The sequence below is a fragment of the Micropterus salmoides genome, unplaced genomic scaffold (genome assembly GCF_014851395.1).
Source record: "Micropterus salmoides isolate LMB-PRFRI ecotype aquatic unplaced genomic scaffold, ASM1485139v1 Ms_hic_scaffold_12, whole genome shotgun sequence".
Taxonomy (NCBI): Eukaryota; Metazoa; Chordata; class Actinopteri; order Centrarchiformes; family Centrarchidae; genus Micropterus; species Micropterus salmoides.
Genome location: NW_024040263.1, coordinates 501,084 through 525,606, shown reverse-complemented (window position 1 = coordinate 525,606; position 24,523 = coordinate 501,084). Strand labels below are relative to the sequence as shown.

Sequence of the window (24,523 nt, the reverse complement as noted above, 5' to 3'; positions counted from 1 at the left end):
TGTCCCTTCTTCTTCCTCTCCCTCTTCATGCTCCTCTTCCTGCCATGCCTGTCAACCACAAAATGCCAATGCCTCATCAGGGAGTTTGGCTGTTGTGCATTACATTATTCTTTCTGTGACACTGTAAAAACCACCAATAAAAATCAGCAAATTCATTGGGCTTAATCCATGTCGAGACCATGGTGTGTTTATGGGCCTTTTCACACTTGGTCTACATGCTTGAGTCTGTACCCAAGTTTGTTTTCTTCTTGTCTAGCAGATGGAGTAATTACTACAGGATTGTTTTTCACACACAAGAGTTACTCTAAAGCATGGATAGATTTTGTCAGAGGCATCCTCATCATTATTCATCTTCAACTGGTACTTTAGTGCAAAAACTTCGGAAAGCAGTCTTGCCTGGGTGTGGGGTAGGTCATGATCCAACTGCACCTTCAAACAAGGCCCATAAAAATAATCAATGTGTCATAAACATATTAGTATGTTTTTGACAGTTGACAGTAATATTTCCTTTGCTCCAAATTTCACCACAAAGTTTCCTTTTGTGTACGTAATAACAATTGGTGTTGGCTCAGAGAGCACCAGAGCATGCTCAAAGCAAACCCCAGACACTGTTTTGTGGTGGACCTGAGACCAGCTTTCTGGGCTGAAGACCATAGCAACACTTTACCAAAGATACCAAACTGTCCAGACTGGAAAATAATCTCCCAATTTCAACCCAAGTGTGAAAACGCTCCAAGTTTATCCAACTCAGATACAAAATGGGTGCTGTTCTCTGGAGATGAGATGCCGGATGTGGGCTGATTTTGAAAAAAAAAAAGCTTTTTTTAAAGAGGTGTCACAGACAACCCAAGCCATGCTCTTCAGGCCACAGAGAAAGTGTGTGTGATTGTGTCTGTGTGTGACTGGCCGTGTGTGTGTGTGTGACTGGCCGTGTGTGTGTGTGTGGTTGACAGGCACAGTGCACTGTGCTCCATCTTGTGTGGCCTGCTTGCCCCCCCAGAGATCAGTGCATTTGGTTCTCTTAAAAAAAAGCATTCTGCTGTACCAGATTGGATGATGACCTTTAGACTATTTGACTTATGAGTTTCCTTATTTCCTCTCTTTTTCCTTCTTTTGTCTTATGACCCTTTCTCTGTCTTTCTCTCGTTTATACTTGAATCTACTAAGAGCCATTATGTTTGCAGTTGGTTATGTTTTGTTGGGTTTAATTTCCCCCCTCTCTCTTTGTCCTCTCGTTCTTCCGCTGTTGTTTTTTTGTTTTTTGTGTTTGGTAGAGGGAGGTTCTGAAAGTGTCATGTGTTTGGTGAATCTGACTGTGTTCTCCCTTTGTGCTGTAGGATAACTTCATCAACTTGAGCTTCCTGAGGCTGTTCAGAGCGGCTCGCCTCATCAAGCTACTGAGACAGGGAGAAACCATCCGCATCCTGTTGTGGACCTTTGTCCAGTCCTTCAAGGTATTCAGTCATTAACAGAATTTACATATAGTCACAATACATGTAGCCGCTCTTACAAATATTTCCTGTCTCTATCTTCTCTTCTAGGCTCTGCCATACGTGTGCCTGCTCATTGCCATGCTCTTCTTCATCTATGCCATCATCGGCATGCAGGTGAGTACTGCCTATCTAAACACATTAAAACACATTCTTATATGTATTTGTATAGGTGTGTATGCAAAATCTGAATCAGCAAAGTAACTCCCAAATAAATGCAGTGGAAGTACAAAAAATAAGTTAAGCAACATTGGCCTCTTAAATATAAATTAGAAGAATAAGTACAGCACCACAAAGTTTAAGCACTCAAGTTACGTACAAGTACCTCAAAATAAAATGTAATTACTGTGAGTGAGTAAATGTGCTGATTAGAAATCTAATACAGACGTAGCATTTTGGTACTACATTGTTTCAGTGTTACCATCAGAGTGGAGAAAATGCAGTAATTTCTTTTTTGTGTGCAGTTGTTTGGGAATGTGGCACTAAATGAGGAGGAAGGGAGTGCAATCAATGACCACAATAACTTCAGAACCTTCATCATGGCCCTAATGCTGCTGTTCAGGTGAGTCTTATAGACAATTACATACAATGTACATCGAAATGTTCACACAGGCCTCCTCATTCTCAAAATGTTAACATGTGACCCACAGGAGTTGTAATTTTCAAGCTGTGACCCTTAAATAGTTGCTCTCACACACATTTCTAAAGGACTGTGATTTTGCAAGTGTATATATTGCGTACACACATGTTCAGCGACTCCTAGATGCATTTCACAGTCCTGTTGTGTTTGCGTGTGTGTGTGTTAATGTGTAAGTGTATTTAATTTCTTGTGTCCCAACAAACTAATGCACCATTGTAGAAAACTAAAACACACTTGGCACTGAGTTAATAGTTAAATAATCAAATCAGTTTTCGTCTGTGGTTGCTACTTCCATGATTTCTGAAATTCATCAGCATATTATCATTTTTATGAATTCTGATGTTCCCAAAGCTGAGCCACAGCAACATACTCTGTTTAATTTTTGCTTTTTTTAACTTCACTCTTTCATTTGTTTCCCCTCATGCAGGAGTGCTACGGGCGAGGCGTGGCATGAGATCATGTTGGCTTGCCTGGGTGGCAAGAAATGCGACCCGGCCTCAGGGAACACAGAGCCTGAATGTGGCAGCACCTTCGCCTACACTTACTTTGTCTCCTTCATCTTCCTCTGTTCTTTCCTGGTGAGAATTAAAAAAGAATGGCACTTTAACCAGTTCAGTTAATTTAAAATGTGCATTTGTGTGTATTTTTATATTAAATCCCATGACCTCTCCTTACTAGAAAACAGTATATTTTTGTTACAAATGTGCGAACATTCAAACCTAAAGGGAATAATATCATTTATTTCTCAACACTCCCATCTTCCCTGGTCTTACTACACTGTGTTCAAACACCAGTATTTATTTTGTAAACCTGGATACCATGTTCCAAAATGGCTAAAACAGTTTGCTACTGTGTTGTGTGGCAAATGACACGTGTCCATTTGTGTTTCTTTCACTGAGCCAAACTGTTCGTCCTATCAACTTTAAACTATGGTGACAACACGTGCAAATGAGAAAGTTTTAAAACTTATCCAGCTGTAGATACATGGTAGAAAGTCACATATTTTTCCTCTAACTGCTGGATGTCCATAACAGTCATCAGCATTAAAAAAACACTAGTAACAATTCTGCAAGCCCAATCTAACATCTGTCTTACATCTGAAATCCATGATCCCTGATTTTCAGTAGTGTTTGATTATTATACCATGACAAAAAAATATTTTGCTGACGTTTGATTACATCGTCCTTGTTCCAGATGCTGAATCTGTTCGTGGCCGTCATCATGGACAACTTTGAGTACCTGACCAGAGACTCGTCTATCCTGGGGCCACATCACCTGGACGAGTATGTAAGGATATGGGCCGAGTACGACCCTTCCGCCTGGTGAGTGGCACAAACACAATCATACACACCTGCAGTAGAATGACACGAACCAATACAAAGGCAGAAACACATATGAAGTAGCAAATACACAGACATACAGACGGTATTATAAAAAGATGACATACACACAGTGCTGATGTGTAATGTAAAACGTTGGCAAACATTAGATGTGTCTACACATGTTTGGACGGTCTATTGCTGAATGTAAAGTAACTCTTAACCCTTGACTTTCTCTCCTGTCCCAATTGGGGCAAAGACTGGTGTCATGATCTCATCCAAGAAGTGTTGTGATGAAACAGAATCCACATCACGTGATGATAGGTGTTAAAAGTGGATTAGTTAAAGCTGGCCTGTCTGAGTTATCCAGCTATATCCCTGTCTTCCTCTCTCACTTTCTCTCTGAACCTTTCTGCCTTCTTTCTCTAATTGCACAATGTGTGCACAGTTGAGATAAATGTAACCCTCTCCTCTTCTTCTCCCCCCCTCTGTAATTAGTGTGTGTGGGCATGCATGAGAGGAAGGTGTCTTACATCGATTTTTCTCAGTATAAATAAATGCTCTCTCTTCTTCTACCTTTCTTTTTTCTTCTTCTTTATCATCTTATCTCATCTTTTTCTAACTCCACTCTCTTTCTTTCTTTCTTTCTCTCTCTGTATTCTGTGTGTTCCCTCACCTAACCTCCACTCCTTGTATTTTTCTTGCAGCGGGCGCATACATTATAAGGATATGTACAGTTTATTGCGAGTTATCTCCCCTCCCCTGGGCCTTGGCAAGAAATGCCCACATAGGGTGGCCTGCAAGGTTTGGACCAAACCCCTAAAGCACAAACTTAAACGCAACCTGCTCGCCTTTAAGAGACTGGAATGAATGTCGCTCTTTATCACTTTTAAAACAAATTCTTTCCTACTTCAACTTTTTATTTCATTTGGTTTGTTTTTTCTGTTTGGGTTTGCATTATTAAGTTCTTTTAATCCCATTTCACCATTGAATCATTTCTTTGGGGGGTTTCTGTTGTATATGCATTCTGACATGACAATGAGAATGTTTGGGACAATGCAGAAATGCACACACACACTCTTGTACACACTCACACACACCAGTAGCGGTGTGTGAAGCATGAGGTGGTGCACTGCACTCGCTATTGTCTTCTGACTGAACGCTGGGAAAATGACACTGATTTGTTCACTTTTAATTCAGTATTATGTTAACACCAGAGTCTAGACTCCAGTCAGCCATTGTCTTTTATTTCTGCTTGCTGTCTAATTTTGCCTGGGCAGAAAATGGTCGAGCAATGTGCATTGTTCTTGTTTGAGTTGGGTTTGGGTGAGGGAGGTGGGGTTACTTTAGTACAGAGACATATGCAGAGAGGGCTTGGTCTGAATACTCACCACAGCTCAAGAGAGACTTTGCTTATAGTCACTCACACAGCTAATTTGCCTAAAACTGCTAATTATTGTGCCTCCCTGACACATGTTATGAAACACTATGCTAAGGTGTGTGTAATATTTAATTTTAATAAAGCCACTGTGTGTAGATGTTTTATAGAATCTTATCCTAATGGCTTATTTATAGAAAAAATGTAACAATCCTTGTGAAAAAACATACATCCTTTTTGATATTACAACTGAAGGTCAGATTTTTTAAAATCCTATACATAGTGGCTTTATTATTGTAATTATTGTAGTGTAAATTATTGTAAGACCTGTTACATGCTCTTGATAAAAACACACAACAACCCAAATAGCAATGCACAGGGTGAGCAACGACCAGGGAGGAAGTCAAATATACAATTTCTCATCTCGCATTCTCAACCCACTGGAATCTACTGTAGCTTTTATTTTATTTTCAAGGAACTCTTTTGTGTACAATAAAACCAGAGGTTCATTCTCTTTGCCAATTTTTGTGGTAAATACACCAGTCCCAGATCACATTGATATTACTTCCCCTCTGCGCATTTGTTATGTAAGCAGAGAGCTTGTGTATCCCACATGCTTGTGTTGGCACACCTTGAGTGGAGAATGTAACAGGCCTTATGGAGCAGTTTATAATCAATGTCACATGAAATACTAAAATATTATGGCCAAACCTGCTCTGTTTGTGGCTCTGGTATGTGGGAAAAGACGGAAAGGGGCAGGGTGTGTGTGTGATTTGGGGCAGAAACTCTGGGCATAAAAAGGTCTTGTGTCCACCAGGTACCTCTTAAGAACTTCCTGTGTCAATAGATGCTTGTGGGAAGAATTGTTGGTCATGACATCTGCGTTTGCTTTGTGACTGTTAAGATCTTTTTAAGGTGCTGCAGTGTTTTGTTTAGGCATAAGAAATTGTCAAAGGTTCAGTTCACCCATATCATAAAAGAAAACATCTACTTACCTCTACTTACCCCTGGTGAAATGTAGCCGTGCACATAGTTTCAATTGTATATGCTGAGACATTGGGTCCCAATACACACACTTGCTACAATGTATTTGCAATAGTAGTCAAACGCCTTATTGTGTGACATATTTCTGGTAAATACCACAGTGCCTATTAAAACTGCTGGAGTATTTATATTTCTTATATTTATGTTTACATAGTAGTATTTATATAAACTGGAAGAGGCTCAGTATCATCCGTAAATCATTACCGTTATAATCAAATGAAAAATGAATAGGGGACTCAGAACCTGAGAGGAGTAATAAAATTATTGAGGCAATTAAATTGAGTTTTGTGGAAACAGATAGGTCTATTTTTTATTATTTACTTCTATTGTCATTGAACTTACTGTAAAAAAAATAAATAAATAAATAAAAAAATAACCTGCACCATCTGCCGCTGGCTGCAGATTTGTGGCTCTGTTTGTTCACATGGTGCCACTCTACACCATCCAGACAACAATATAATTTTCTCAAGAAGCGTTTTTCCATTTTTGTGGAGCTGTTGGTAATACTTCACAGTAATTTGGCTCCGCTGTTTCAGAGCTCTGAGACCAGTAGTGTAACTAGCTGAGATTCATTAATCTCCACACCCTTTTTATTTATATTTCATCCAGCCCTTTTGCGCTTTTCACTGCCACACCTACACGCACCAAAATAGAGCGCTTGGACACATCCACACGGTCTGAACACTTTGTCGCTGTTGCGCTTACCTGATTAATGTGGAACTCTAGTCCCATTGAATCCTTTCACAGCGAGGTCTGTGGATTATCGTGAGACACTGTTTCGATGCTGTGAGCGTGATAAATTCTATTTAGCTCCATTGTAACTGAAGCGGTGACAGAAATCTCAGAGTAGTGCATGTGAAACCCAAGGCACATAAAACTGAAAATATCTGCATAGCTACAGTGAGGGGGAAACTATTTGATCCCCTGCTGATTTTGTACGTTTGCCCACTGACAAAGAAATTAAAAGTCTATAATTTTAATGGTAGGTTTATTTGATCAGTGAGAGACGGAATAACAACAAAACAAACCAGAAAAACGGTGACCATTAAAATTATAGACTGATCATTTCTTTGTCAGTGGGCAAACGTACAAAATCAGCAGGGGATCAAATAGTTTTTTCCCTCACTGTAGGAATCACAAATGGTAAGTGATTGAACATATTTTTCTGATGAGGGTGAATTGACCTTCTAAAAGCCAAGACCTAGCTGTTAGCACCGTTGGGGTCTCTCAACCCTTCCTGTCATCGTTAGGATGGGCTCCCATGAACATCTGGAGGTGCAGCTGTGAGCCGAGGTTCCTGGTGGACACCCAGCCTCAGTAACGGACTGCATTGACTTGTCATTGTGACTCACTCCGATCTCTGCAGCGGTGCTTTTCTTTGCCTGCTAGAAGCCCCGCTGCCAGTTCTATCCGAGCGGCGAAAGAGGGCAAAGACTAAAAAAATCCCAAATCCCCTTTTCACCTCGCATAGAACGGTATCTCAACGGTATAACAACAACTAACTAAACTGAATAACACCTCCTCCTCCAACCCTCCCCTCCTTCCCCAACCTTTCTCCCTTCCCTCCTTCCTTTCCTCTCCCTTACTTTATGATATACCAGACTAGAAGCCACGTAACACACCCCCTCGTTCTCTCTCTTTCACTTTCTTTCTCACTTTGTCTCACCACAGCAACCACATATCCACAGCGATAAAAACAATAACCTCTGTGTATTTGTTTCCCTCCCTCTTCCTTTCCTTTGTTGGTGACTTTCTTTTTTCTCCTCATGTCTCCTCCTCCAAACACACCTCTGTACCCCCCCCCCCCCCCCCCGGTTTTCCCTTTCCCTACTCCTCATTGTTTTTCTTTATTTCGTTTCAACGTCGTCCGTCTTTGTATGTTCTGTCTGTCGTGTGTGTGTGTGTGTGTGTGTGTTGGCGTGTGGGTGTTTGAATGCATGTGCGCATGTGATATGTGTGTGTGTGTGTGTGTGTATTTGTGGACACCCCAGCGGCCGGATCAGTTACACAGACATGTATCAGATGCTAAGACACATGTGTCCGCCGCTAGGCCTTGGGAAGAGGTGTCCCGCCCGGGTCGCCTATAAGGTAGACTCGCCCCCCACCTTAACCCACCACCCCCCTCAACCACCACCCCACCTCCTTCTGTCCCTCCCTTCTTCTCCCATCATTCCTTTCTTACCTCCTTTTTCCCCTCCCATCTTCGTCCTTTAACCTCCCCATCGCTGGGGAGGAGAACCTCTCCTCTCATACCTGCTGAAATCTCCCTGTTCCTTTCCTCCTTCTCCTCGTTTCCCCTTCTCCTCCACCTCCCTCTTTCCCTCCTCCCAGCGGTGTTCTCCTCATTGTCTGTTAGTGGTGGTTGTGGTGGTGGTGAGCGCTGTCCTCTCTTCTCTCTCTCCGACCGCGGGGATGGAGGATGGGCTTTTGTCGTGCAGTGAAGTGAAGTGATAGTGGAGTGGTAGTCAATCCTCTTTCTTTTATTTCCTCTCGTCAGGCCGCAGGAGTAAGGGAACGGAGGAAGCTTTGCGAGTCCTTCTGCAACCTGCACGGACGCATGCACGCGCACATACAAGCATACAACCACAATCCAGTCAGAAAAACATAGAGAGAGCACAGATCTGACAAAGAATTTCCCTTTTTCCAAACAAATTAAGGAACTTTTTTAAATTGATGTGTGCATATTTTACTGCTTCTTGCGGTATAAGTACTGTTGTAACATTAATATTTTTAGAATAAATTACAAATTTAAGGCAAAAAAATGTATACAACATATATATAACGTATAAATTAAAGATATTATTGGGTCCACATTTTCTCATTATGTGTTACAAGTATGATTATTTGCACTACATTTTTAAAATGACATCCTGTAAATGACGCCAATGACCCCAGGACAACCAATTGCTTGTGGTAATTAGTGATATTCTATGTGAGCATATATATGGAATTATGTATGCTAAAATGTGAAAAATATATAGCTTACACAAGCCATTGCTTCACACTAAGAAACATAAATAATTTGTTCATGTGAAAATTCCTAGTGTGGAGGGGAACAACATCTAAAGTGAGAATATTTTAACCAGGGTTGTATTCACACAGTGCAACTATTTGCTTACGATGCAGGTACAGAAGGACCGGCAAGGGTGTCTGTCTTCAGTCCTCTGAGTCTCTTATTCCTGTGGATGGCACTATAGTGCACACATAACACATGCCCACATTACCACTCACACACACTGTGCACATACAAAAGATAATAATGCATAATAAAATCAGTAGGAAAACTGCTGGACCGTGTAGTTTTTTGTCTTTTTTCAAGATGATTTTTTGACACCCAAGGAAACCAGTGTCTTTGGCTTCTCTTTGTGCCTCAGACTACCACTGTAACGATTTTGGTCGAGTATTTCAGCATCCGCTGTCTCTTGTTGTGTCCACTCTTTCTCTCCACCTCAGTAGAGTCCAACTCTTTCTATGCTCTCTGCCAATCTCTTTCTTAGTGACATCCAGATTCACCAAAATAGTATTGAAAAGACGATTTGAGTTGCTTCAGCAAAGAGTTCTTATAACATTGCTGATCATGTTTGTTTTGCCAAGAAACTCTAAAATCTTTGCACCCAAAAAGCTTTTAGAATTGGAACTTTATTTTTTAAATTTTTTTTAACCTTAATACAAAAATGATACTCATGTAAAATTGTCTAAAACTGGCTATATGTTTATTTAATTCAGGAATTATCTTTATTATTATTTGACTAGACAGTCAATGACACTCAGCCACTACAGTTTTTACTTAATTGGTGCTATGGACAGAGAGTTTTGTTTGTACCAATCAAGTATTGAGGTTTGATTCCCAGTCTTAGACAGAAATCCCTCTCACTCACAAGTGAAAATATTCCTTTGACTGGCACCTATATATAAGCCTGCTGTTCATAGATGGTGAGTTAACAGAATGATTCTGATCAAATATTGCAAACTCTCCAAACTGCTAATCCTTTATTGAATCTGGGTGTCAGTACCCAATTCACCCTGTCTCTCTTTCCCATTTTTCTCACTTTTGTCCCTTTCCTTCTTTTCGCCTTTCTTCTCCTTTTTCTCCTGTTTTGCTCTTTTCTTCTCTGTCTTTTCCTACGTTTTGCCCTTTGATCTTTTTTCTCATTTTTGTTGTTCTTTTTCCTTTCCTACCTGTCAACTTTTCCTCTCTCTATCATTCTTCTGTCCTTCTACCTCTACGTTCACTTGTCTGTCGGCATTCAACACCCATCTTCATTCCTTCATAGCATCCCTCCATCCATCCAAGCCCGCTCTGTCTCTATCTTACCTCTCCTCTTTGTTATTATTTTTCTTTTTCTCCAGAATGTCAACCTGTATTGGCAGTGGCCCTCATCACATACTTCAGCCATCAAAGCCTTCCAGTATTCATTGAAACAGTTTCACAGAAAAAGTCCACTAAAGGACGATTTGAGATCAGAAAGGCCTCGTGTTTTTGTTTTTTTCAGAATAGAGAGGGGAAGGTTAGACATCTTGAACCTTTTTGACATTGATTACTCTTAATGCTTAGACAAAGTTCTGGATCTTCCCTTTAGTGGACAATATGCTACTGGAAAAAGTAGTTTTGAGTAATGTGTATCGCTATGACACCTTGTTTTTTTAACTGACCTCTCCTCAGTAAACTTATGTCAGTGTTGTTTTTAGTCCTCGTCTTTATCTCTTGTCTTGTTTTGTAATTTCCAGCCTCTCTCTTCTCTTTCCTTTCTATCTACACAAACACATACACATACACACACACACACACACACATTCAGTTCTTCTATCTGTTAATTGCAATTGACCCATGTTTTCTTGATTCCTTTTATACTCTTTCAGTGTTTTCACAATCCTCCTCTCCCTCCTCATTCTCGCCCTTCCCTTTTTATCTGTAAATACATCTCATGACCAAGCTTAGAGTCGCCTAGTTTAACTCAACTAATGGCTGTCCCTACCATGTGTCCCCTTTGATAGACCCCCATTCCCTTACCCTGAAGTACTACTACTAGAAAGTCTGGTTGGTCCAAAACAAAAACAGAAAGAACTTCAATCATCTCTTTTTGATCTTCTCTATGATTTTTTTCTTCTTTCAGGGAATGCCACAACTCTAATCCTCTCTAACTCTTACAACCCCTTAAGACACTGCACCCGTTTGGCATTGAGAGAGATCTTGACTTGATATGAAGTACTACCATCGCTGTCCAATTTGACTTTGATTACGGGAACCATGATTGTAAAAATGTGCATAGCGAAAAAAAAAAAAAAGATAAGAAGAATCTGTCAATCAGTAGGATCAATCCAGTTGGATTGAGGATACTCTCTTTGCGCGGATGCACGGCCGCTTGTATTGTGAAAGTGGGTTTTGAGGGAAGTCGGGTGGGTAATGGGTAGGTGGGAAGAGTTGCAGCTTAGATAATGGGAGTGAAGTTAAGGCATGTTGCATGCTCAGTGTGTCCTGGTTTGTGGGATTTTTCTAGGGGATGTTGTGTGGTGCATGCAGTCCTTGCACTCTCTGTCGCATGGCTATGGGCGACATCGAGCCTGCCTGTCTGCCTGCCGAGCGCTGTGGATGTTGGTCCATGCCCTCTGCCTGCCGCGCACTTGGCTTTGGACATGCCCAACACTCGCACACACTCAGGAACACACGAGCACGTACACAACCCCACCGCCATTGTGCTGCCGTGCTTGCCATCGTTAGTGCCCAACGCTCATGTTCGTAGGTAAATCTGATGGATGCCAACTGGTCGAGATAGGAACGGCAAGCAGCCCTAGCTGGCCCAGCTTGTTTCGTTCTATCCGCAAGTTTCTCCATTGGTTTTACTTGGTATAGACATGTAAAGACAGGGAACCTCCTTACAGGTAGGGGGAGCTCTATAGCAGATGCCTCAGTTTAATGAAACAACAGCAGTCTCCTGTTAAATTGCAGAATTACTCCAGTGATACTGTTTTTGTTCTCTAGTCAACCTATTTTGTCTCCAAAGGACTCCAATTAAGTACCCTTAATTGCAGTCTGTGCAAATAACTGTGTGTAAGTGGGTGGGAGGGGGGGTTGGTGTATGTGTACTGTTATAAATCTATATGTGTGTAACAACAGAGATGTGTAAATGCGCCAATGCATTCACACATTTAGGGAACATGGGCACAGGTTGGGTCGGAGGCTATTTTAGCTCCGATTGTTCTTCCTTGTGGTTCTCGGCTCTCACAGTTGCTTAGCAGCAGGTGGCCCTCATTGGATAGCTGTGCTGTCTTGTAGAGTATCATTGGAAAAACAGGAGACTCAGTGACTCGCCTATTCAATTCTTTCCTGAAGCAAATGTTCTTGTAGTTGCAAATGCATGCACTAGTAAAATTAATGAAACTGTGCTGCAGACATAACACATGAATGCATTCACTCAATATATTCATTTATCAGAGGACCTGATCAGAAGTGCCTCAAGTGGAAATTCACTGTATTGACTTATTAGGCTACATTGATCAGATCTGAATCTGCAAGAATTATTGTGACACCTAGTCCTCCTTGCCTTAACTCTAAACTGTCTCAGGGAACAATAAATAAAACCCAGGACGAATCCAGTCCAGTTGTAATTGGCTGTTGTCTATGGAGCTCTCTCAACCCCGTCCCCAACCCCTCACCCGCTCCCCTTCCTGGAGGTTCAGGCACACCACACTTTAGCAAGGACACGTACCTTTCTCATCCTCTCATCCTGACTGGCTCTCCACAGAGGCTGCTGCGCATGGATCTGCCAGTTGCTGATGACAACACGGTGCATTTTAACTCCACCCTCATGGCTCTGATCAGGACTGCACTGGATATAAAGATTGCTAAGGGTATGGCCTTATAGTACAATCATCCCTTTACTCTATCTGTTAATTTCAGTTTCTTTCTTGTCTGTCCTTCTTAGGTATTCCTGGGTAATTCATTGGGATGACTTTTGTTTGTCTATTTATCTGCTGCTCTAAATGCTCTAAATTGTAGCAAATGCAACAAAACTAACACTAACAAATTACTTTTTTGTTTTGTGCGAATGTGTACACGCGTGAATGGTTAAAAATCTATTGCCCTTCCTTTTGGTCTGTGCCTTCTTTGTCCTGTGTTTATGCGTGTGGGGTGTTTGTATATGTTTGGATGTACGTACAAATGTTTGATGCGTGTGTGTGGGAACACTGGGTGGCGGGGCTACCCAGGCGGTGCAGACAAGCACCAGATGGATGCGGAGCTGAGAAAGGAGATGATGGCTATTTGGCCCAACTTGTCACAGAAGACACTGGACCTGCTGGTTACACCGCACAAGGGTAAGTTGCAGGAAAGCAGAGCATAGTGGTGTTTGTGTGTCCGATCACCAACTCACCAAGAGGACAGCTTCCACCAGTCAGTGTCATTCAATGCTTCGCATCTCCTGATCAGGCTACAATAGCATAAACACACACATTGTACATATAGTACAAACACATCTGCATATATAAATACACCAATTGAGATTCTGCACATTCATCCGTCCTGACAATTCTGTGAGCCAGAGCAAAATATCTCAACAACTACTGGCTAGACTGCCATGACATTGGGTCTGAAGACTCGTGGGGATTTATAGTGGATTTTGGTGACTCCCTGGCCTGTTGTATAGCGTCACCATGACAGACAACGTGCTACGTCAGTAACTCATTGTTAACTCCCCCATCCAAACAATAGGAGTCACTAGTGTAACGACAAAGACATGACCCATCACTGGCTCTACCACAGTGGAAAGCCTAAGTCTAAACCAGAGGTATTGTTGCGTCACAGGATGTACTGGTAAAATGATTTGTTGTCAAGTCTAGGGGAATTAATTAGCACTAAGCCTTAAGCCAGAGATATACTTGCTTTCAAGTACACGTTTGCGTGTGCATGGCTGCCTTGTGCATCCTGCATCCATTTGGAACGTTGACTGTGCATGTCCTCAGTTATTTACACTATTTGTCCGCAAGATACCATACACACATGGACAGTAGGGGCAGTACGTCTGTGCACGACGGTAAATCACATATGCCATCCATGATGGCGCTGCTGTCGCCTTTTCTGCTGTGAGCCATGTTTATTGTTTACATCATGCAAAATCGGAAGTTCTATACAGTACACGGAGAGTTGTCTGGTGTGCCCTCTAGTGGAATTCTCCGGTGACACAGTATGTGAACAATTCTGTTCACAGTGCAGACAGTTGTCTACACAAACACGTGGTTAAAAAGCAAACATATCTCCTGCTTTAAGGATATACCAGCAACTAACAGGCCACAACCTGTTGAATGACACAACCACAAAGGAGGCCTAGGAATCTGTCTAGAAATTTGGTCCCTACAGCACCTGTGTACCTAGCCCAGTTTTAATAAACTGTGGAAGGGATGGAGCATTTTATACTGGATTCTTGCAAAACAGACAGATTTTTGCATCAATGGTCACACAGTGGCTTTCAAATGTAGATGAATGATGCATCTACTTACTAGTTGAAATATAGTTGCTGCATCATTTGTGTTAACAGATAAACATAGCACACATGAATGCACCATACCATACATGCACTGTAGGTACACCAGAGCACACAAGTCCACCGATACATAGAACACAGCAGAGTGGACACGGCAGCACACACGCCCGCACTGCTGATTTTTACACCCATTCAGTTAGTCCTGGTATCAGGGGGTGCCTGCTATAGAAGATCCTCTATAGAAGTCTTTTCACTACAGGAAAATTGAGAAGCAAATAAACTACTAAAATAGATCTAGTCTACTAAGTTTATATAAGGTGATTGTGATGAATGACCATCTGTTTAGAATACAATTATTTCAATGATTTTAGTGTTAATATGAATACAAGTATAATGATGCATGTTTAGCAATACCTGCAAGTTGTTTGGCTAAACGCATGACAGCTAATAAGGTCTAAGATATGCATTGTCATGTCTTATTGCCCAGTGATATAAAAAGAGAATAAGATATGTGTGATCATATCTTATCATGAGTTAATATAAATTTTGATGCTGGAAGACTTGTAGCCATGCCACTTTGAAAAGGGCACCACTCATGCAGTAAGACAGTTAACTACACAGTGAAGTTATTTGACAACCAAAACAAAGCTCAGTATTTTTCTGATTTTAAATGTTTATGTTTTCCATCCAAACTCTGGGGATACATGTGCAGAGTTTTTAGAAAAAAATTGAGCTCCTGTTTTCCATGGATCATTTCACTGAGGTGTCAAAGGCTTTCTTAATGAGGTGGCTACCTAGTCCTCAGCCTTAGTATAAAGACTAAAGATAAAACATACTAAAGTTTTGATATGGTTAGATGATAATCAAGTATGAGAGAATGTTGACTGATCAGCGATAGGTACAGCATCTGCCTGTGAAAAGACTATTGGCTTTGATGTATTAATAACTGTACAGTGTTGTAATATTATGTACACCAGCAAGTGAGCTCAGCTCTGTTTCCGTTGAGGGGAACATTTAGACAATGTTCCTTTAAGACAACAAAATCATATCCGTTTCTGTTGCGATGAGTATTTTACAAAATGTTATTTGTCCCGTTAAATTGCGTAGTCTGAATGCCCCTTTGAAATTTGGCAATTTCCACATTTATTTGGAGGTAAATAAAAGACCTGCTTTCCATACAGTTCTCAGAAGCACATTGTCAGCGACTTTTTCCTTTGTGTCCCCTTATTACACATATAGGTGTACATAATTGCATTAACTGATTATTTATTGTTAATAAAAAATGTTCAGTTGTTTATTAAAGTGTATTAGCCAATGTGAATGAGGTTTTGTGTGCACACAAGCATGAAAGTAGATATGTTTGCATTCATGTTATAATGAGAGCAACAGAGAGGTGTAGGCCTACTTTACAGTACTTTGAGCTTGTTAAAAACTAAAATACTTATTTAGTTTTTCATTTTTGCTCTTACAAGTTTTCTTGCTCACAATTATTGGTTACCACTGACCAAATGTTCTGTGATTGAACTTCCCCCGGTCTCTGAAGATGGAAAAAAACAGAACTTACGGAATTGAGAACTGAATATTTGGTTTCTTAATTTTCAGGTCTGTCCCTCCCCCATGAATTGATTGTATGAAACAGAATCGTCCCCACTGCTGGTGTATTCTGCATGTTATTGTGAATTTCTCTGTGTCAGTGGTTTGTGTTTCAATCTGATGTCTCGTCCCCCACTCCCATTCCCCCCACGGCTCAGGGTCCCATCCCACCCCGGTCTAATCTTGCAGGGTAACTTGTCATTTTCTCAGCAGCCACAGACTTGACGGTGGGCAAAATCTACGCCGCCATGATGATCATGGAATACTACCGGCAGAGCAAAACGAAAAAGCTGCAGGCCCTGCGAGAGGAACAGGTAGACCCAGAGAAATTCCGTGTATGCAAAACGACAGTCTTTTTTCTCTTCTTCCTCCTCCTGGCCTTCTTTTTTGATACCGCTTCCACTAGCTCTTGGACTGAGTTTTGCCTGTTTTCTGCCAAATGTGGATTTAAAAGCATGAGAACCATATCTTATACGTTTAAATCCTTTATAACTCCCAGTTACACTTACAGACAAACCCCATACTTCCCTCTCAGCCTGTGCTATTTCCTTCATTAGCATGCTACCTGAAAGTCTATCCCCTTTTTCAAGCACCTTGTTGCTCCCTTGGTCAACCTTATTCCTTTTAAAATGCTTGCAAACAGAGGTATCTGTTTCAACTTTTCTTTGTCTTTTCACCATGGGCTGTTTGAACGTGGTGTTACAAAGGTTTACCAATTTACAACTATGTTTTTTGGTGTTGGTAATGTTCTGAACAATTATGTTAATGATGATACCACATGGCCTTACCTTTTGTTCCATGTCAGTGCTCTTCCCCTCCTGTCGATGAATGCTTTTGAGATGCACTCGCTCCCACTATCTCTGTTTTTCAGTCCACCCTGTGGGCGTGTAGAAACATCTCTCCACTCATGTAATACCTCCTGTTCACTCAGCAAGACATTAGTTGGTTCAGAATTTGATACTAAATTTTGCCGGATACAATAAAGTCCACATTTGCTCATGGATAGCCCCGACCATGTTGTCTGAGACATATCTTCTGAAATGGGATTTCCATTTTGCAGAACAAAGGAGTGCATTGTTGGTTGGAGAGTATGTTAGTCTTTTTTTCTTTCGAACAATGCGTCCCTGCAAATACAGTATGTGTTGGTATGTTCCCGAATGCAGCCATCCCATTGGACTGAATAGACAGGTCCACACAGGCTCTTTCAACATCAGCATTACACGAAGACTTTAATAAGTCTGTGTCTGACAACTTGCCATCGCTACAGTATCTCACTTCACTTCTTCTTCTCTTCTTCTCTTTCTCTGTGGTCTCCTGTTTTTGTAATGTCCTACCACTTTAAAGGAAGAATCCACACAAAAACATCCTAACACTGTTATAAAGGTTTTGCTGTTTGATGATCACAAATCATCATTCTAGTCAATGTCTTATCATGTTGAGATATTTACAGTAAAGCTACAATGAAGTTTAATAGCAGATTATTTCTTGGTTACCTGAAACATGAAGTTGGTCTTTGATACAATGGACAAAGATCCATATTTCTCTCTCAGAAGTACCTTCAACAAACAAAAATATAATGCAGCAATAACACCTGGTGTCCACATGCCCACCTTTGAAGCAATAATGGTAACTACTATACCTATACATGTTAATAAAAAATACAACATGTTATAATATAGCTTTAGTATTATTACTATAAAGTCATTATTGCAGTAACTGACAATACATATGGTGGTGGTATGCCTCATTTGTATCACACATGTGGATTAAATATAACAGTATCTCATGTATTGAAATGAAAGCAACATTTTGGCAGCAAAGACTGAAAGAAATGCAACAGAACTGTAGTCCTTGCCAACAAGTATTTGGTATAAATTATGGAGATCTTTCAATCAAATGGGCTACGGAAAAGGTGCCAGAAAAACGTTTGAATCTGCTGAAAATCTTTTAAAAGAACAGCACCAAAAGACCACCATCCTGTTTTTTCATGTTAGTTTTGGCCAAGGAATTGGTAGTGTGATATTTTTTATATTTGCACCTCCCAAACTTAAAGCAAAAATGCAAATTAAAGCAATGTATGGAAAAGGCTGTACATTAAATCAGAAAATTACTCCCGTTCTGATTATAGCAGTGTAAGAGAACCAGGGAGTGGATTTTTTCTTTAACTCCTCATTTCTCGTGCTTGTCTCTCTCCTCCTCCGTTACTCCTCCGTCTGTGTATTCCTCGTGCCTAGTTGAGTTTCAACTGTCCTCCTCAGTGTTTGTTGAGCTGTTATTGTGTCTCAGATATTTTGTTGTTTCCTCTTTGTCTGCTGTTTGTCATTCTTCGCTGTGTTTTTTTCACTGTTATCTATAGTCCGTCGTTCCTGCCTTCCATGCCGTCTCTGTCCTCTGATGCGCTCCCTTTATCCTTCCAGGAAGAGATGAGATCTTGACTTATCAAGCTCTCGTTATTTGGTCAATCCAGGTTGATTGTCACCAAGTTGCTCTAACCAAGACCCATTCTCTCCAGTCTGTGTTCATGAATCTGTCTGTTTGCTGTCTGCTGTGGTGGTTGGTGGGATGTTGAGTGGAGGTTCCTGTGACCAGTGCGCCGTATGTAATCAGTCAATCCATTCATTGATAAGTAGGCCAATGCTGAAACATACTTTATCAAAGCCAGTGTCTGTGTTAGGTGTTCATGTTTTCGCCATAATCCATTGTACCATGAATTTTCTCAGGGTGCATCACTGGAGTTAGCCAGTGCCAAACCAGACTGTCCAGAGACGAACTTGAGCCATATACCTCCCATAGCACAGGAGATGGTGACTGGACAGGATAAGACAAAATGCTGACAGGCTCTAAAAGGCAGAATTGATGTCACTTGTTCAAAGGAGGACTTTGAAGGCATTCAATTGACACAGTGCACACACTGGCAGCCATATTGGTGGACCATAGCTCTGCTGAATCTGCTGATTGCTAACTAAATGTCTAAACAAACAACTTGAAGGCCTCAGCAGAAGTCAGAAGTCATGGTAAATTTCTGAGCTTTTTTGACCAGGAATTGATATTTCATACACTCATTACAGTCTCCAGATTAGATAGATAATGTCGCCATTTAGCACCTCCATGATGACAAATGATGGATTTGTTATTACCACTTTCACCAGCCAAATAATCAGTCTTTCTAAAGATCTGTTTGACTGGTAAAACTGTAATTGTCTTTGAAATGTTTTGTAGTACATTGTAGCCAGACGAGTTTCTTGTCCAGCACATCAGCCTGATGTCTCAGAGGAGGTTTGGACATGTATCTGTTTCTGGACAGGCCTCGATCCATCTGCACTCATTTAGCATTCAGCCTTAAGCTTCCAGGCTGTGGAGGGACATGACACAGGCTGTAGCAGTCATGAACCATCGCCTTTAAGATACTCTTAAGAGGACTCCATTACCCAGGATCCCCTGGGAGGAAAACTGCCTGACCTCTGATCTGATGGAAGCAGAAGTTGCTTTTTAATACAGCTAGTTCAGGATCAGATGTCTACTTCACACAAAATGGCACATTACTCAAAAAAATCTTGGCAGATGAAAGATCACACATTTTCAAATGATGATTTTTGAGTAAAATCTGTTCTTGATGATGTGTTTGATGATGTATGGTAATCTGGTCCAAGACCTGTGATTTAAGAGCAATCTTATCTCAAATGCCTAAGGTAGAAGTTCCCCTCTGACACAGATCTGAGACCAGCTTTCCCTCCCTGAACAAACTGATATAAAGGAAAAAGTCAGTTAATTTGAATACCAGCAGTGTCCCTTTAAATGCTTGTTCAGTGTGGGTAGTAGATCTCAGATCAGTAGTCTGGCAGGAAACTTTACCTTGGATACCCACAGCCATGTGCTTGCTGATGGCGCCCCCGTGTGGGTGCATGCTGCGAGTGCATCCTGTGTTTGTGTCCTGTGTCTGCCCCTTGAGTGTGCCTGATGCCAGCCTGCAGGCCATGTCGTGTATCTCACACAGAACCGAACGCCATTAATGTTTCAGCGCATGGAGCCACCCTCTGAGGGAGGGGGCACGGATGGCCAGGGGGGCCAAGGCCTGAACGGCCTCCCCAACACCCAGCCGGACAACCTCAACAGCATGTGAGTAGACTGGGCACGGGTGGGAACCCATATGCAGTGTATTACAACCAAATAAGACAGCAGGAAACATAAGTACTTGCACACAAATATTTCCTATAGTTATCTATGGATGTACATTTTGTAGTAAATTATATGCTAATATGTACACATAACAATTAAAAATTTGGCCCTTGGTCAGATTTTTAGAGGCATCTTGCTTTCAAGGGCAATGTTTTTTAAATGTTCCATAATATATTAGGAAAGTAACCTGGCAAAAAATGTTACATTTTCATCAACCTCCGGACCTCAGTTGCAGAATTTTTTCCAATATTGGTTACTATCGAAGCAAGGTTAAATCAAGGGCAACTGGACTTGGTTGAAGATACTTGAAGACATTTTGCCTCTTAAAGAGGCTTGGTTGCTGTAGATTTTGTAGATGTAGTAGTTTTGTGGTGCACTAAACAGTTGCCACACTAAACAGTTGCCACTGTCTCAGGCTGAATGTTTTGATTTTTTACAAATTGTAAACCGTCATCACTTTTATGTGTAAACAGTGGACAACAATTAATTAACATTAAGTTGAAGGAACTTTCTAATTTAAGACATTTTTTTTTTTAATTTAAATTAAAGTAAAGTGTTTGTTGTGACTACATTTATGTTTCATATCTGAATGAAAAGTTGAGTGAATTGAAGGTAAACTGACTCAACTCCCATACAGTACAGTATAATACATATATACTGCATCTGTAGTTATTACTTGGCTTTGGGTGTATTTGATCATGTTTTTCAATTATTTCTTGTTGTGTGTCAAAGTGTGTGTGTGTGAGAGAGAGAGAGAGAGAGAGTGCTTTTCTGTTTAGCTTACTCAGGTTTGTCCTGTGGAAAGTACTGTTTATCAGGGTGAAATTGAGCCAAAATGGCACATTTGTTTAAACATTTACAAATGTCTGTTTGTGTCTGTGCATGTATGAGAGTGTTGAGTTGTCAGTTGATGGGAGGTGAGGTTAATTTAGTCTGTAGAAACATACTGTAACATTTTATAATGGTATAGTTAGCTTGAAGGAGGGTTACAAAGGAAAGGTTAGATTATTATTATTTCTTCTTTTTTTTTTTAAACACTCAAAGTGTCATTTTGCACAATAAAATGAATCTGCAGAGAAATTTAACAACACGCGAGAAACAATGATTAGATTAAATCAGCTACTTGACGTTGGCGTATGACTGCTAGTCATCTGTGAATTTCTTTAGTTGAAGACATTCCTGATTTGTAATCCCCTGACTTGTGTGTATGTGTGGGTGCCAGACCTCCTGAGGGTGGCATGACTGAGAGCCAGTCGTGGGTGACGGCCAAGGCCCAGGAAATGTTCCAGAAGACGGGCAACTGGAGCCCCGACAGGCCCTACCCCGATGATCTCCACAACAACCGTCACAACCCGCAGGTATGACAAGCACAAACTCACATGTCGTCAGCATGGTAACACACCAATTCAAGCCCGAACATGTTCTCCACTCACGCAAACAGTTTGTCCCCAATCACACTGGTTACGTTCAGGTCAAGACTCCTTCAACAGTAGCTGAGTATAATCAATAAAGTCTTCAGCAGGTAATTTGTTAGCAACAAATTTAAAGATGCTGGTGGGAAACATTCCTCAGGTTTGTTGCGGTGCATAGATCAAAAAACAGTTTGAAGCATCACATTTATTACACAAAACCTGAGATTATTTCATTCATGTAATTGTAAATACTAAAAGTGTGAAAACAGCAATCTCCACTGCTTACCATACTAATTCCTACAGTATGTAGGCCTAGTTAAAGCTCAGAGCTTTTTTTGCCAATGAAATTCATAAACTGAATTTTTTTTTTTATTCCTCAATGCCAATTCTTAAATAAAAGTATAAATAATCTAAACCTAGATATCCACACTATCTGCCCTCTGAATTTATCAAGCTCTGGAGAGTCAGAGCTTAAATATAGAAGTGTAGCCTTTGTGTGGAAGAATTAAAGAAGTCAAATTAAAGCCATTGTTGTAAGGTGAGTGACGCTGTGGAAACAAGAGAAAAAAATTTCTTTGCTTCTTCAGGTAAGTATTTTATTCCAAAGTTTCTGATTCATAGCTAAACTCACAAGTGGTGGGCATTTGAGGGGTTAAAGATGATCAATGTGAATCCATGGGGCCAAATGTGTTTCTAATTGGAAAGTTATAAGAACTCCATCTCAATGCTCTGTTTGAGTGTCCTTGTTGAGAAAAAGACTGAGAACTGTTAGTCCTAAATCTGCTGCTTCATCCCTAACACCATGTTCATAGCAATAAATTAGTTCAGCGTTGAACTCTTTTCAGTATCTGACTGCTGGATATTGCTGCTACTACTCCAGCGTTCAAGACTGTAGTGTCTCTCTGTCCTTTGAGCTCTTCTTTTTTGGAACCTGTCTCTTTCTTCATCTTCCTGCTCGACGTCCACATCTCCCGTATTCTCTTAGTCTTACCATCTTTCTATTCCTTGATTTTTCCGGTTCACTTTTCAGCATCCTCTTGAATCAATGGCTTGGAGGTGGTAGATGTGTTTTGTGACCTACACCTTCTCCTCCTAGCTGCCCCTTACTTTCACTTGTCTGTTGGGACGTCCCTACTCCCCAGCCCCTCATCTCACTCTTCAATCCCATGACTAATATACTAAAATGTATTTGAATTTGGAATTGTGTCACATACTCTTTGGAAAGAAAAGGCTGATATTTAGGAATATACGTTCTTTAGTGATATTTTTTTTTCCCCAGATTTGAACCTTCGGATTGGCAGTTTTATGGCAGAAAGGTCCCAGTGTTTTTAAAGAAGCTTTTCTCAATGGTCCGTATCTGGTTTCAGAATTACAGGAGAGTAAATATACGCACATCACGTAGGTGCAAGGCCGTCAGAAAACAGTGTCAATGAAAAAAGGTAACCCCCTGCACACTTCTTCAATTGCACAGAAGTTTAATAATGACAACATTTTAATCCTTCTTGCATCTTCATTCTGACCCGATGAAGATCCGATTAGGATTGTAACATTGTCATTAGTAAACTTAGTGTACTTTGAGTATTGAGTAAGTGTGCAGGCATTAGCTTTTGTCATTGACAAAGTTTGGTTTTGTGCCACAACCCAGAATGAGCATTCACAACACTATAGAGAGTCATTCGCTTCCTGCCCATGGGACCTTATTTCGGAAAAAATATGTATGGCGAGACTTATTTTTTGATCCGGTTTGAACCGTGCCCTAATTTACACATATGATGTTTGTCATTTTAAAAGATGATTTTGTTTATCAAGAAAATTTCAGTTCAATGAGCTACATCTTTCGTCTTGCACGATATATTGTACGTCAGCAACATGTTAACGCTGTAATGCTAGCTAACGTTCATTGCTTGGTTGCTACTAGCTAGGTAACTTAGCTGTGTTCCAAGCAAAAATAGATCTCACCTGATGTGTTTAATCCAACGATTCCTGGTCCTTTTACCACATCATCTGCACATCTAAGTTCTTTGACCTTACAGTGAGGGGGGAAACTATTTGATCCCCTGCTGATTTTGTATGTTTGCCCACTGATAAAGAAATGATCAGTCTATAATTTTAATGGTAGGTTTATTTGAACAGTGAGAGACAGAATAACAAAAAAAAAAAAAAGAAAGAAAAATGCATGTCAAAAATGTCATAAATTTATTTGAATTTTAATGAGTGAAATAAGTATTTGACCTCTCTGCAAAACATGACTTAGTACTTGGTGGCTAAACCATTGTTGGCAATCAGGTCAGATGTTTCTTGTAGTTGGCCACCAGAGCTTTCTTGAGCAGGGGGACCTGGCGGGCACTGTAGGATTTCAGTCCTCAGCTCATTACCCGTGTAAAAGACTGGGAGAAAGAAATCTTTCTGATTGAGAAGGGGTCAAATACTTATTTCACTCATTAAAATGCAAATCAGTTTATAATATTTTTGACATGCGTTTTTTTCTGGATTTCTTTGTTGGTATTCTGTCTCTCACTGTTCAAATAAACCTACCATTGAAATTATAGACTGATCTTTTCTTGTCAGTGGGCAAACGAACAAAATCAGCAGTCATTGAGAGAAGTTACGACGTCACATACGCGATTTTGGGTTTGTGGTTTTTGTAATTATGTATTTTCACAGTGTTATCCATCAACAGTTTTACATCAAACTGCGACTTTCTTGACTTCTAAATGTATATTTTAAATCATCATCATATGTGTAATTCAGAGCACATTTCAAACGGGATCGAAAAATTTGTTGTCTCTTGCCTTTGACTACCGTACATATTTTTCCCGAAATAAGGTCCAATGGTGTTCCACCGGAAGGGGAGGGACTTAGGCTCTCTATACATTAACCCACATTCTGACATTAGAGTAGTGGGCTAATAGACTTAATCTAATTACTACCCACCTCATCTAAATGTTTCAGAACCTCAACATTAACTTAACATAGGTTGCAACCGTTAATTTA

The 24,523-nt window shown here is 40.5% G+C and overlaps 1 protein-coding gene across 20 annotated transcripts in view; it reads left to right on the top strand.

Moving 5' to 3' along the window:
* Positions 1-24,523, top strand: part of cacna1ab (calcium channel, voltage-dependent, P/Q type, alpha 1A subunit, b) — a 142,769-nt gene that overhangs the window by 98,245 nt on the left and 20,001 nt on the right. For 11 of the 20 annotated variants that reach the window (XM_038712737.1, XM_038712719.1, XM_038712732.1 and 8 more), the window contains 11 exons: positions 1,338-1,454; positions 1,542-1,607; positions 1,955-2,052; positions 2,558-2,708; positions 3,325-3,452; positions 4,157-4,253; positions 12,615-12,720; positions 13,078-13,185; positions 16,152-16,255; positions 19,936-20,057; positions 21,340-21,475. In XM_038712737.1, the coding sequence (XP_038568665.1) occupies positions 1,338-1,454; positions 1,542-1,607; positions 1,955-2,052; positions 2,558-2,708; positions 3,325-3,452; positions 4,157-4,253; positions 12,615-12,720; positions 13,078-13,185; positions 16,152-16,255; positions 19,936-20,057; positions 21,340-21,475 (1,233 nt within the window). Of the gene's footprint in view, positions 1-1,337; positions 1,455-1,541; positions 1,608-1,954; positions 2,053-2,557; positions 2,709-3,324; positions 3,453-4,156; positions 4,254-7,862; positions 7,960-12,614; positions 12,721-13,077; positions 13,186-16,151; positions 16,256-19,935; positions 20,058-21,339; positions 21,476-24,523 lie in introns of all 20 variants that reach the window. The other 9 variants (XM_038712740.1, XM_038712726.1, XM_038712722.1 and 6 more) reach the window with 5 other exon arrangements.